Raw genomic sequence first — 14,963 nt, 5'->3', positions numbered from 1 at the left:
ACTTTTAACTGCCATGGCTCAGTACTATGGAATCATGGGGGATGTAGATTTACAAGACCTTTAACTATACCTAGCAAATATTGTTGGTGCCTCACCAAACTACTAGGGCAGTTAAAGTGGTGTCAAACTGTAGTAATTCTACAGCAACTCAGATAAAACTGATGTCGAGACCTCAAAATCACTACGCTAAAATGTGGTGTTAATTCTATAGAGACTCAGAAATAGAATCCTACAAAATCCTAAATCCACACAATGGTCATAGTCGTAAAGATGGATTTGGGATTTTGTTGGATGTTGATACATGCCAATGCAGCTAGGCCGAATATGGAAAATCCCTGACGTAGTATTTGCCTAGCAAATGTCCTTCAATGCCACATCAAATCCACCTTAACGGTTTGGGTGTGACACCAGTGATGGGTGTGCCAATAAAAAGGACTGAGCAGAGAGGAAATCTGGCACAGCAGCAGCAGCCAGTGAGAAATGATGGACTTGTGGCAGTGTCAGAGAGAAATGATGGAGCTGTACCAAACCCCCTCCAACAAACTCAATTCTTATATTACTGACCACCTCTTGCCCAATGAGGTCTTCCGCAAAAATGTCCAAGATGCTGTTGATAGAATCTGTTCTTTCCTGAAGGAGAAATGCTCCATGAATGCCAGGGTCATCAAGACCGTCAAGGTAAGCCTGCCCTCCTCTCTGGGGCCTGGTCTCTTTTTACTGAATGCCTCTTATCAGAAAAAGCACCAATGGGTCCTGATGTCAAGCACTGGGGAGACACCCCTCTTTTCCATTCTTTAATAGTCTTTGACTTTAATAGTCAAGTCTCAGGGCTCTATCACACTATACTGTTATAATGCGATTATTCCAATTTAACCACATCCTATGAAATCCTGGGAGTAAGAAGTTTAGGAAGAGGACTTTAGAAATCTGATTCAGAGAGTTCTCCTGTGGTGCCTCTGACCTATACTATATGTCCCAGGAGTGCATGGGATGGAGCCATAGCAGTTAAAGTGTAATTGCAGTGTGAATGGATGCCCAGGAGAGAAACATATGCCCTTGTCACCTTCCATCACTCAGGGAGGCAGTGAGCTCCAGATCGAACTGCTGTTTCTTCTTTGCTTCCCTCTTTCTGAATCAAAAAAGCAACATAGGTGACATTTTGAAGAGATGTTTTACATCTTCTCTCCTAGAATAGAATCATAGAGTTGGAATAAATAACATGGGCTATCCAGGGGTTGTCCTGGATAGGGTGCACATGTATGCGCATGCACACACACATATACACCCAGTAAGTCTATACTTTTTTGTGTATTCTCCACTGTATAAAAGCCTCCAAGGAAGGAGCCTCCACCACACCCCTGAGGCAGAAAGTTCTGTGGGTCAGGAAGTTCTTCCTAATGTTCAGGTGGAATCTCTTTTCTCTAATTTGAACCCATTGCTCTGAAACCTATTAAGTCTCAAGGGCAACAAAAAACAAACCTGCTCCCCTTTCCTTATTATGTGCTTTCAAATATTTAAGCATAGTGATCATGTCTTCTCTCATCCCTCTCTTCGGCAGGATATATAAACAGCTCTTTAAGCCACTCCTCATAGGGCATGGTCTCCAGACCCTTGATCATTTTAGTTGCCTTCCTCTGGACACCTTCCAATTTGCCAATTGTGGTGACCAGAATTGGTGCCCTTGAATTGTGGTGCCCAGAATTGGGTACAGTATTATTCCAGGTGAGGTCTGATCAAAACAGAATAGAGGGGCACTTTTAATCTAGACCAGTGGTTCTCAACTTATGGGTCCCCAGATGTTTTGACCTTCAGCTCCCAGTAATCTTAACAGTTGGTAAACTGGCTGGGATTTCTGGGAGCTGTAGGACAAAACACCTGGGGACCCACAGGCTGAGAACCACTGATCGAGACACACTACTCCTTTTGATACAGCACAAAATCTACACTGAAAAATTAACTCAGTTTGACACCACTTTAATTATCATTGCTCAGTTCTATGGAATCCTGGGAGTTGTACTTTGGTGTGACACCAGCACATTTGTACAGAGAAGAATAAAGACCTTGTAAATCTACAACTCCTATGATTCTATATAGCATTGATCCACATCATTATACTGTTACTAATATAATCATCATCATCATAATCAAACTGCATTATTTCTACAGTATAGTTGTGATCTGAACAGGTGAGATGATGGTGATTGTCGTCCCATACAAACTAGAAGGTTTGGGCTGGATAAGCCTGTTCATTTACTAGCAATATCTCACCAGGAATTCTTTCCTCATGGCTGCCTCTTGGGATTCTTTGTGAACGCAAGAATGCCGGGGGGTGGGGGGGCGGACTTGAATCTAGGACTACCTGCTAGGCTGCTGAGCTCTACTTCTACAGAGACCCTGGAGTAAAATAACTTGCCCTTTGAGACTCCCACCTCCGCTTTCGGCCTCTGGCACGCCTCCAAAAAAAAAAAAGCCTTCCTTTAGGTTTCCTTTCTATTTTTTTGCGGAAAGCGAAACTTTGCCGATCTAGAGGGACGCCTTTTGCCAAGTCTCACATTTTTTAAGGTGGACTTCGAAAGGAACCTCAGAGTTCAGAAATCAAAATACCCAGTGAAACTAAGACTTAATCTTATTGTCTAAATGCTTTGATTTGAGGATTAGAATACAATGTGTTATAATAGTGACATTTCTAATTATGATACTTTCCTTTTGCCATTTTTCTTCTGACAAAGAGGCCAGAAGTTTTGATGTTGGGGGGAGGGGAGTCCCAACTGGTGCCAAAATTGTTTGAAAATAATCTGGGACAGTAGAAACGTCATTTAGAAATGCCCTACATTCTAGAGGACAGAAAGAAAAGTGATTTGCATGGTAGACACATGGAGCAGATCTGTAAACCTCCATTCAAGACTTCCAGAAATGAAATGCCTTCATCCATGGAGTTCTCGGGTATAGAGCCGGAATATGGAGTTGGTATGTGCTTTCAAATTTGAGTTATAGCAGCCCTAAGGCAAACCTATCACAGAGTTTTCTGAGGCTAAGAATGTCAAGGTCTTAACCTGCATTGGGCTTCCAAGGGTGACAAAGACAAGGACAAACAGACTGAGAGATAGCTTTATCCTAGAGCTGTAGCTATGTTGAACTCAATGGTTTTACATTGGTGTGGCATTGGGGGCTGTGCGGTCGTGGTCGGGGTGTAGAGAGATGGGTATGTTATTTTTCGGTGTGTGCTGGGGAAGGCATTTAATTTTGTTGTGCAATAGCAGAATGTCAATAAAGCTATTCTAGTCTATATTCTATATATTGAGCAAGGATCTGAACCTTAATCTCCAGAGTCATAGTTAAATGCACAAACTGGAATATAATCTTAAAATATCTGTAATCATTTCTAGAGGAGTAATGTTGGAGTATCTCTGTTCTATGAGATATGTCAAGTCTCCCATGCATTTTGACATGTAGGTACAACCACTGGCCAAAGAAATCTGTAGGTCTGTATGCCAACTGTATGAAGCTAATTCAGACTCATCTAGCTGTTATTTCCATTAGGTAGTACCATGGGGGCCATGGAAATCACAAAAAGATGTCTTGAGATGGTTTAATAATAGATTAATGTAGTGGAGGGCTTAGGGTAAAGGTAAAGGTTTTCCCCTGACATAAAATCTAGTCGTATCAAACTCTGGGGGGTTGGTGCTCATCTCCATTTCTAAGCCGAAGAATCCGTAGACACCTCCAAGGTCATGTGGCTGGCATGACTGCATGGAATGCCATTACCTTCCCACTGGAGTGGTATCTATTGATATACTCACATTTGCATGTTTTCAAACTGCTAGGTTGGCAGAAGAGTGGGAGCTCACCCCGCTCCCCGGATTCAAACTGCTGACCTTGCCAATCTCAGCAAGTTCAGCAGCAGAGCAGTTTAACCCACTGTGCCACCGGGGCTTAATCCAAGTAAAATAGATGTGCCTGTGAATAGGAAAATCTTCTGGTTTTGGTACAGCTGTCAGAGCAATGTTGGTTGTGATGATGCTCCCCTAAAGAAGCAAGTGTGTAGTCTAGGGTTTTCTCTGGACTTGGTTGTATTGAAGTGGTGGTGCATAGTATACGCATTACAATTATGTTGATCCATTTCAGAAGCAACAGATGAAATTGGGACTTCACTTATAATGACAAAGACTGTTATATGGATAAAGTAGGAGGATATTGGATGAACAGATTTTAAGCATATGTTTTATGTTTTATATTTTATACTGTATTTAATTGGTTGTAATACATTTTTATTTGTTGTTGTTTTTAATGATGTGTCGGCATTGAATTGTTGCCAATTGTACGCCGCCCTGAGTCCCTTCGGGTGAGAAGGGCGGGATAGAAATATAGGAAATAAAATAAATAAATAAATAAATAAATAAATAAAATAATGAGTTAAGAAAGAAGGGAGTTGAGGACCTAATCGGCCATTTCCATTTACCAGAGAAAATTTTGTCAAAACTTAAAAACAAAGTGAAAGAGGGGTTTGACTCTTCTTCCAGTCAGCAGACCTTAGAATGATAGAATCATAGAGTTGGAAGAGACCTCATGGGCCATCCATTCCAATCCCCTGCCAAGAAGCAGGAAAATCGCATTCAAAGTACCTCTGGCACGTGGCCACTCAATCTCTGTTCAAGCCTTATTCTAGACTGTGAACCACTTCCATGCTGAGGATAATGTCCTTACATTGACCTAACGCTGGGTGACAGAATAAAACACAGGTTCAACCAGTGCTGTAACCCTAATTTTTTCAGGGTTTTTTTTTTAAAAAACTGTTTTATTCATGAATTTTAACTGATTAACCAAAACTGATTAACCATGAGTGTCCACTGAAATTTATCAAAAGAACCCGATTTCTAAATTATTTTGCATTATGGAACTACTCTTCATGATTTGCTTTAAAAAAAAGTGTCAACCCCCCCCCCCAAGTTTTTTCTGGCTATGATCCTGGGTGCAACTTCAATGAGTCCAGGGATCTCCTTACTGCACAGACTCCCCAAAACACCACCCAGACCACCACCAGCTCATTTCTGGAAGTGGCTGGTTTTGAAAAACAGAGCCTTTGAAGTTAAATAGTACAGGAAGTACATGCATGCAACTTATTTTTAAAATTAATCAGTAATTTCTGTTGTCATAATGAAAGCAACATGGGAAAACCAAGCCCTTCTCTGCTTTGTGGGGAACATATACAGCCCCAGGATCATATTTTATATGACCCTGTAATGACCATGTTTTTATTCTTTTTTACAGGGGGGTTCTGCAGGAAAAGGGACAACCTTGTATGAAAATTCAGATGTTGACCTGGTTATCTTCCTCGACTGCTTTGACAGCTATGCAGAACAGGCACAGACACGTGATTCTGTGATCAAAATTATCGAGCAGAATCTGGAACATTGCCGCAGGAGTCTAGCTTTCCAAGTTGATATCTCACCCCCACGGTCAAAAGGTGAACTACGACGCTCACTCTCACTCACGATCCAATCAAAAAAGAAAAATGAAGCTGTTGAGGTGGATGTTCTTCCAGCATTTGATGTTTTAGGTAAGATACTTGATCATCATTGTAGTTACAATGACCACAAATCTTGCCTGATTTCAGAAACTAATCAAGAAAGACCCTAGCTATTGCTTGGGGGAAGACTACAGGCAGTCTCCAAGTTACGTACAAGATAAATTCTGTAGGTTTGTTCTTAAGTTGAATTTCTTTGTAAATCCAAACAGGTCCTTTTTAAAGTGAAACTCCACATACACACACACACACACACACACACAAGCTTTGGATAGCATAGGGAAGGGGTTTGCTTTGCTGCCTGTGTTCCTGTTCTGAAAAATTGGCCTCACTTACTATCCCTGTGATAATTGCATTTTGAAAAAAATGACTTGTTGTGGAAACAAGGATTCATGAGAAAAAATATTCAAGAGAGGCCCTTCTCTCGGTCCCACTTGCATCTCAAGCTCGGTTGGTGGGAACGAAAGAGTGGGCCTTCCTTCTTTGTGGCTGCCCCTCAACTCTGGAACTCCCTGCCAAGGGAAGCCAGAGTGGCCCCCTCCCTGCTGTCCTTCTGGCAGCAGCCTAAAACATTTTATTCAGGCAGGCTTTTAAAGAAGAAGGTTTTTAAGATCAAGTCAGGGGCTCCTGTGGTTTTCAGTTTTGAATATGTTTTTATGGATTTTAACTGAGTTTTTAATACTAATGAGATTTAATTCTGTTTTCATGTTTGTATATCTATTGATTTAAATGATATGGAAATGCCTTCAATGTATGCCACTTTGAGTCTTCTGGTAGAGAGAAAAGTGGGGTGTAAATAAACATAATGAACATAATATTAATATTAATATTAATATTAATAATAGCCATTAGAACCTTATCTATGAAGATTGTGTGCTAGTAGTTGTGCACCAGTCTTCACATATAAAACAAATTCATGCACAGGCATCTTTCAAGAAAATGAAAACCAACAACAGTGCCATGGTGATTAGTGAGTGGCGATGGGGGCAGAACTGTGAAATCTGTAAAGCCCAAGTTACAGACCGATGGATATGAATTCATTCATTCTAACTCAAGGTCTGAGACAGTTGAGTAGCTGATAATGTAATCTGTGCTCCTTCAGAGGAAGACCTACAAGCCACTTTAAACACCTTCGCAGAAGCATATGAAAAGCTTGACCTTTCACTTAACACTGAAAACACCAAAGTGCTCTACCAGCAGGCACCAATCGATCTCTCTGCAATGCTCATACCCTGTTTCCCCGAAACTAAGACATCCCCTGAAAATAAAATCTAGTACAGGTTTTGCTGAATTGCTAAATATAAGGCCTCCCCTGAAAGTAAGACCTAGCAAAGTTTTTGTTTGGAAGCTTTCCTGCCGAACAGAACACTAGAGCATGCAGGATTGGTAAATGTACGTACCATAGATGGTTGTACTTGAAATAATGGTAGTAACAAGAAATTTGTGATAAGATTTCACAGTTTGTCTGGTTATGCTGGTTTGTGATGACAACTACTGTACAGTATATAATAAATGTTCACTTTTTTTTGTTCAACAATAAATGTGAAAATAAGACATCCCCTGAAAATAAGATCTAGCACATCTTTGGGAGTAAAAATTATATACTTAATTCCCTCATGGACTTCCACACAGAATATTTAAATTTATTCTGCCTCTGTCATGGGGGCATAATTAAGTCCTCTGGGGGGCATCTGTTCCAGACTGCCAGAACCCAACTGGCAACCACCACCCAGAGGACCTTTTCATCAGCCACCTAAGATTGTGGAATGACCTGCTGGAAGAGTTCCAATATCTAAATGAGCTGCCAGAATTTAAAAATCATCTAAAGACCTATCTCTTCCAGCATGCCTACCCAGCCAGTGTTTAAGCATGAATTTTAAACTTGTGTCCTTTGTTTAATCTCTGGTTTATGTATTTTAATATCTATTTTAAAGAAATACTTTTTAATATGTTTATTTATAGTATTTTTACAATATGTATGTGTTTTATTCTGTAACTCGCCTGGGCCATGAGGAGAGGGGGGTAAGAAATAAGGTAATAATAATAATGATTGGGTTGTTGTGTGTTTTCCAGGCTGTTTGGCCATGTTCCAGAAGTATTCTCTCCTGACATTTTGCCCACATCTATGGCGGGCATCCTCAGAGGTTGTGAGGTATATGACACAACCTCACATATACCTCACAACCTCTGATGATGCCTGCCATAGATGTGGGCAAAACGTCAGGAGAGAATACTTCTGGAACATGGTCATGCAGCTTGGAAAACACACAACAACCCTGTGATTCCAGCCGTGAAAGCCTTCGACAACATCATCATCATCATCATCATCATCATCAACCTGGAATATGATTATATTGATAAGGTTGTTGTATGTCTTTTGGGCTGTGTGGCCATGTTCCAGAAGGTTCCTCACAACCTCTGAGGATGCCTGCCATAGATGTGGGCGAAACGTCAGGAGAGAATACTTCTGGAACATGGCCACACAGCTCGAAAGACATACAACAACCCTGTGATCCCGGCCATGAAAGCCTTCGACAACACATTGATTATATTGATAGCTTGTCCCTGAATTCTTATTGATGTTATTTGCTCAGATTTTGCATTATATTCTGTGACTGCTTTTGCTGCATTTTTCTTCACTATTAATGCAAGCCCATCCGATTTCATCTTAAGATTTTTAATTCCTGAGTAAAACTGACTCAAATTGTCCCATTTCTGTATAGTTTAGCTCACTTGCCTCAATGTTTGTACATTTCATCCCTTGTTTTACTATGTTTGGCTCCCTTGATTCATGCTCCTCACATGCAATGTTCCTATAGGTTGTGCAAGGGCAATAGAACTACTTCTGCTTGGAAGCTGCCTTTTCTCTCCCTTTTAGTCCAGTCAAGAAGGCAGTTGAAAAAAGGTTTTTCTCTCCTCCCACTTGCTATTGCTAAGGCAGGTGCTGAAATCTTTGTACATAATGTAATTGGTTTATAGCAAATGTGGGGAACCTTTGACATCAAAGCAGGGCCATAGCCAGAAAAAAAACTCAGGCGGGGGGGGGGGGGGGTTGAACCCCTAACACACACACACACACACACACACACACACATAGAGCTACAGGTCTGTCAATATTTGCTTGAGATAGTGCTTGCAGTTCTGGAGGGACTCTTAATTTTTTGCGTTTCATAGACTTAGCATGGGGATTTGGTTAATCAGTTAAAATTCATGAGTAAACCAGTTTTTTTTTAACCTGAAAAATTTGGGGGGGGGGGGAGGTTGAATCCCTAAACTCCCCCCCCCCCCACCCCGCTACAGGCCTGCATCCCAGGTGTTCTGGGCAACAACTCACTCACTCCTCCCCACCATTGGCAATCATGAGTTTGATGAGATTTGAAGACCAACACAGATGGTGGGTCAGAGGTTCCCCAATTGTAATTTAGAATACAGCATACATAATACAGTTTTATGATAACCCACTTTGAATTTTTGTTTCTACTTCAGGACAAATAACTGATACATACAAGCCACATCCTAAAGTTTACATAGATCTCATTCATGCTGGTGGAAAACCTGGTGAGTTCAATACTTCTTTCACAGAGCTGCAAAGGAATTTCATAAAGCGTTGCCCAGCCAAATGCAAGGACCTGTTGCGTCTAGTCAAGCACTGGTACAAGATGTACAAGAAGGTGAGCTGTCCCTCATTTCTGGATTGTAGTAAGTATGATAGTAAGGTTCCCCAGTCTATGCTTCAGTCTCTGATTTTTTTATTTTTTTTGTCTTCTTCTCTGCCAATGGAAGAATATGGATTTCATATCAGTGAGTGGTGAAACAGCTATGAATTTAAAACTGAACTTGACAAGTGCTTATCCAAGTGCTGAACCTGTTAGCAAAGTCAGGGGTCACTGCTATGAACATCTTATTTAAAGTCTAGACTAACGCATGGAGCAGATTCACAGCTCCGACTAATATGAAGGCTGTTGGCATTTATGTTTTCCTGCCCCCGAGGAAAATGTAAATGATCTCTTAGGCTTGCCATCCCAACAAGTTCCTGCACTATTCCTCTCTTTCCTTATCCTCACAGAAGAAAACTTTGGAGGTAAGTGTACTTCTTCTATATTTAATTCATGTACAAATGTATCTGTGCTTCAAGATCATAAGAGATCCTATTTATTCCAGTTAAGGGATATAGATAATGCAAAGAGAGAGGGTGCCTTTCTCCCTCTCCTGGTACCTCAGTTGTGGTATTGACAATGCTATCTTTTCAGCTAAAAAGAAAACATAATCCCAAAATTTCAAGTTAGGTATGTCCTTCATTTGATTTTAAGATGGGTTTCAGTTATGACATTATGTTGTTTTATATAACATTACTTGCATAAGTAATCACTAGTATTTGTTTTTGTTGCACGTAGCTTACTGGTAAGTAAGCACAAAGGAATGTGAAAGCTTCCACTCCTGTAAACCACACTGTTTTAAGGTTTCTATTTCCTCTTTCTGGCACTAGTTTTATCTAGGTGTTTCCTTCAGGCACACAAGGCACCACCTGGTGCTGAAGTCCACAAGTGAATAGCGTATTGCAGAGAACTGAAAAAGTTGATTTGTGGAGTTACAATATCCAGAAACAGCTCAGCTAGCAGTTTGCCATACTCTGGAAACTATGGCCCAAAAAGTAATTTTACTAGCTTTGCCATAAAAGTATAATCTCACTTTTACAGTGCGATTGCCACAGAATAAATAGACTGGCAAATAAATAGGATTGTTTGCACACATGCACATACAATTCTATATAATGTGCGATGGTTGCTAGAATGGAAATTGACAAGAAACTGATAAACTTCAGTCTTCTTGATTTAATTTTTTTCATTCCCTCTCTTTTGAAACAGTGCCTGAGAGAGACTTATCAGTCATCAGTGCCCCTTCCATCCAAGTTTGCCTTGGAACTGCTGACCATCTATGCTTGGGAGGAAGGAACTGGCAAAGCAGAACAGTTCAACACAGCAGAAGGGTTTTACACAGTGATGGTGCTGCTTGTTCAATATCAACATCTCTGCATCTATTGGACAGAGTACTACAGCCTTGAAGTGCCTACAATAGGGGAATATGTAAAAAAACAGTTAAGGGGAACACGGTAAGAATACTCACTTTCTCTTGTTGCCCTTCCTGACAGAACCTTTTCTCAGCTTGCCCAAAGACACCATCTGTCTTCCCTTCCATCTCTCTTTAAAGACATCAATGATTTGGTCTTCAGCAAAGTTGTGTTGCCTAGATTTATCCATTTGCAAAATCTACATTTCGGTACACAAGAGCAGCATTGCCTACTAGACTAGACCAAAACAAAATGTTGTTATTATTGTAGTAGTAATGGTTTCTATCTTGCCTTTTTCCTACATTGAGATTCAGGGCCCTTCCAGACAGGTCCCTCTATCCCAGGATCTGATCCCAGGTTTTCTGCTTTAAACTGGATTATATGAGTCTGTGCTGCCAGATAAGGATCTGGAAGGGCCCTCAAAGTGGCTTACAACAAATTTAAAAACATGCAGCTAAAAATCTGAAAGACACAAAAGTTAAAATGAGATTATGCAATGATATTTTTAAAAATAATTTGAAGGAGTTTGTAGGAGTTATTAATAATTTGTAGGAGTTATTAATCTATAACGATGTTTAACTCTCTCATAACACTATGTAATATGATTTCTGTTCCTGGGTTATAAATGTCATTTTCTAATTGCTTCTATTATAAAAACATGGAAAAATTTGTTTTTGTGGTCTGCAAAAAAAGGCTAAAAATGGCATATGAAAAGTTAAAAATGGTGCATTGAAAGGTCAAAAATGGCAGCCACAAAAACGAGGTTTCTGGAGTATAACTTTCAAAGTAAGTACAGCACACTTAAATAGGAAATAACACTTTCAAACCAGGAACAAAACATTTTTCAAATTTTGTTACATAGTGTAATCAAATAGTTACTTGTGTTTTACTTCATAGTTATTTTATGAGAGATTATATATACACTGAAATATTACTTCATTAATATAGTGTGCATTTTTCTTCATAGTCCTGTAATCATGGATCCAGCAGATCCAACAGGAAATGTTGCCCGGGGAAAAGGTTGGAATCTGTTGGCCGAGGAAGCATTAAAGTGCCTAAGCATGCCATGCTGCATGAAAGGTGGTGAGCCTGTGGGTTCCTGGCTTGTACAGGTAATGTTGACACATGTGGAGCTCCTTTTGATACCCATCTTAAAAAACACATACATTTGGGTCATTTTTCATATAATATTTTGTAATCTTCAACTGATTGTTCAAAGATCTCAAAACATTGTGCATGCACAACTAGAGTATGTTTTAGACTCACTCACATGTGCTGCGTTCAATGAAAACAATAGAATTATAAAACTGGAAGATCACAAGGACAATTTAGTCCAACCCCCTTCCATGCAGGAAAATGTAATGAAAGCACTCTCAAACAGCCTCTGTTTAAAAACTTCCAGAGAAGGAAACTTCACCACACTCTGAGGTGATGCATTCAACTGTCTAACAGTATCATCAGGATCCTTAAATATTTTCTTCTTCATCTTGACATTTATGAACCACAATCATATTTTCATGGGAGATTTGCAGTGGCAGAACTGCATGAATAAACTATCCCATAATGATGCGCTGAGTCATTGGAAAGATGTTGTTGTTGTTGTTGTTGTTGTTGTTGTTGTTGTTGTTGTTACATATTCCAATCTTTTTCATAATATCCCATAGCAAACAACAACATCTTTAGAACCACAAATAACTCTTTTTTACCATTACAATTGTAATACTTTCATTTCAGTTTAATTGACATGGCTGCATCTTATGGAATCCTAGGATTTCTGCTTTGGTCAGAGGACTTAGAAGTCTCTGGAAAAGAATTTGAAATGTTTTGTACCTCAAGAGCCTACATATCCTGAGCCACATCAAAGTGGTATATACACTTCAGGGGTATATTTGAGTAGTGTGAAAGGGGCCAAAACCAACACAATACATTCTAATATAACAAGTCAATAGAAAGGAAGATAACACTTACTTATATCCTTAAACCCTGTGCATATAAATACATTTTCAGTTGGATCTGAACTCATAATAAACCATGGAAAGATTATTCGATAACACTTTCTAGTTTAATCTTTCCATATTGTCAATGGTCTTAACAACAGCACATACATTTTCTAAAATGGAGTTGTATAGAGCTAATTCTCAACAATGGCTCCTGCCTTACTCGTAGCAATACACAGAGAACTTATTTCACTCACACACTTTTCATCTAAGCCTTTTCAACATTTCTCTATCATTTGGTTGGGTTTATAAAAAATCATCCAAATGCACTCTTCATGATCCCTGCAAAACAATGATTTCCACTGTATTTAGTGGGTCCTATTTTCAGGTAAAGGTGCATAGGATTGCCACCTAGGGATGGATTTGCTGAAACCTTCTTGATCCTTTTGTTTGGACATTCTTAAATACAAGTCATTGGAGCTTTTCAGTTTTAAAATTTGTACGCTGGCAAATGATGTTCAATATTTTGATCATCTTTTTCTCTTCTAGCCAGCTAAGCCATTCGATGACCCTGGTTTCTGTATTATCATATGAAGCAGAACCAGTTTTTTCTGAACCAGAAAAAAAAGAGGGGGAGGAGGAGATGATGATGATGATGATGATGATGATGATGAAGAAGAAGAAGAAGAAGAAGAAGAAGAAAAGATATAAGCCATGTACTGAATCAGCAGAGCCTACTACAATGTTAAAGAACTAGATGAATAAATATATCCACCATTTATATTATTAGGAGCTAAGATACTGTTTACCTACTACTTTTGAGAGTTAGAGCTGGTCATATTTCCTTTGGAATTGTTATTTTACGGCTGTTTTGGGACTTCAGTTCCCATAACTCATCACCACCAATGATATTGGCTAGGGTTTATAGACGTAAGAAACCAGAAATGTCTGGAAGAACACAGTTATCTACCATTACTTTATACAAAATTATAATCAAAGTGTTTGAGATTTCCAAAACTTTTTAAGTTTTAGCATAGTTGCTCAGTAGCACTTCTGTTTGCTCTAGATATTAAGCTTGATAATTGTACAAATAAATTATACATTGCACAAATAAATTATAAGAAATACAATAAATTTGACAAGAAAAGTCAATATTTGCTGTCATATCATTGTGCAGGTGAAATTCCTAACAGTGTAACCCTTATTCATGTGGATTCAAGGGGACTTCTCTGAATTTTGCCACTTTACCTGAAAAATTGCTGATTATTGTTTTTACAGATTATATCTTACAGGATACGTACTAAAGATAAGTTGCAGAATATATACTGTTCAAATATTCTGTAAACCTTAGCCAAATTTCAGCAAAAGTTAATATGCCAGACATTTCGTCATGCACTTGGACATTTCTCCATTTTAGGGCTTTATGAACTTTTAATCTGATACTCTGTCCCCTTAACATTTGTTTCCAACTTACATTGTAATATTTTCTGTGTTTGATAGTTTGATTAAGAATAATATTTCTGGTAACTTGATATCTCAAAATGACCTCTGAATAAAATCTGATTCAAAACCTTCCCAAATGTGCATGACCATAATCTATTTTAAAGTTTGGGTAGTATTGTATTTCCAGCAATATACACTCTGTTCAACTGGAAAAGTGTAACATACTGACTGTTAAGATAACTTTGTTGCTTAAATGGTGATTCTTCCCCCCCGTTCCACATATAAGGACAACAAAAGTGGTAGCTGACTTTTACTTCAACGTTGGAAACAGAGGTCCATTCACACTACATAGTTATGGCACTATTATTCCACTTTAACTGCACTCGTCCATGCTATGGGATTCTGAAAATAACACACAGTTTGCTGTTTATTCATTTAGTCACTTCAGATTCTTTGTGACCTCATGGACCAGTCCACACCAGAGCTCCCTGTTGATTGTTGCCACCCCCAGCTCCTTCAAGATCAAGCCAGTCCCTTCAAGGATACCATCCATCCATCTTGTCCTTGGTCGGCCTCTCTTCCTTTTTCCTTCCATTTTCCCCAGCATCATTCTCTTCTCCAAGCTTTCCTGTCTTCTCATGATGTGGCCAAAATACTTCATCTTTGCCCCTAGTATCCTTCCCTCCAGTGAGCAGTCAGGCATTATTTCCTGGAGGATGGACTGGTTGGATCTTCTTGAGGTCCAAGGAACTCGCAGAATTTTCCTCTCACACCACAGTTCAAATGAGTCTATCTTCCTTTGCTCAACACAGGAACATTTAGAATTCTCAGTCAAAGGCCTTTCTGTGCCTTTGATCAAACAACAAGGAGCTCCCGGTGGCACAGTGGGTTAAACCCTTGTGCCGGCAGAATTGACAACTTGAAGGTTTGGTTGCTGACCTGAAGCTTGCAGGTTCAAATCCAACCCAGGGAGAGTGTAGATGAGTTCCCT

The 14,963-nt window shown here is 39.4% G+C and overlaps 1 protein-coding gene across 1 annotated transcript; it reads left to right on the top strand.

Annotated features, from left to right (window-relative positions):
• The first annotated feature begins 441 nt into the window (after positions 1 to 441).
• Positions 442 to 14,103, top strand: LOC100562806 (2'-5'-oligoadenylate synthase 1). The gene is made up of 6 exons (XM_008105031.3): positions 442 to 678; positions 5,269 to 5,557; positions 9,011 to 9,195; positions 10,390 to 10,634; positions 11,560 to 11,704; positions 13,079 to 14,103. Exons 1-6 carry the CDS (start codon positions 481 to 483, stop codon positions 13,121 to 13,123), a joined length of 1,107 nt encoding a protein of 368 aa, XP_008103238.2. The 5' UTR covers positions 442 to 480; the 3' UTR covers positions 13,124 to 14,103.
• The last annotated feature ends 860 nt before the right edge of the window (positions 14,104 to 14,963 follow it).

This window comes from Anolis carolinensis, chromosome 2 (genome assembly GCF_035594765.1).
Source record: "Anolis carolinensis isolate JA03-04 chromosome 2, rAnoCar3.1.pri, whole genome shotgun sequence".
Taxonomy (NCBI): domain Eukaryota; kingdom Metazoa; phylum Chordata; class Lepidosauria; order Squamata; family Dactyloidae; genus Anolis; species Anolis carolinensis.
This window is presented reverse-complemented; position numbering and strand designations above follow the sequence as displayed.

Coding starts and splice junctions, on each gene's coding strand:
- LOC100562806 (XM_008105031.3), top strand. CDS start 481: ATGATGGACTTGTGGCAGTGTCAGAGAGAAATGATGGAGCTGTACCAA. Junction 679..5,268: donor GGGTCATCAAGACCGTCAAG/GTAAGCCTGCCC, acceptor TCTTTTTTACAG/GGGGGTTCTGCAGGAAAAGG. Junction 10,635..11,559: donor AAACAGTTAAGGGGAACACG/GTAAGAATACTC, acceptor TTTTCTTCATAG/TCCTGTAATCATGGATCCAG.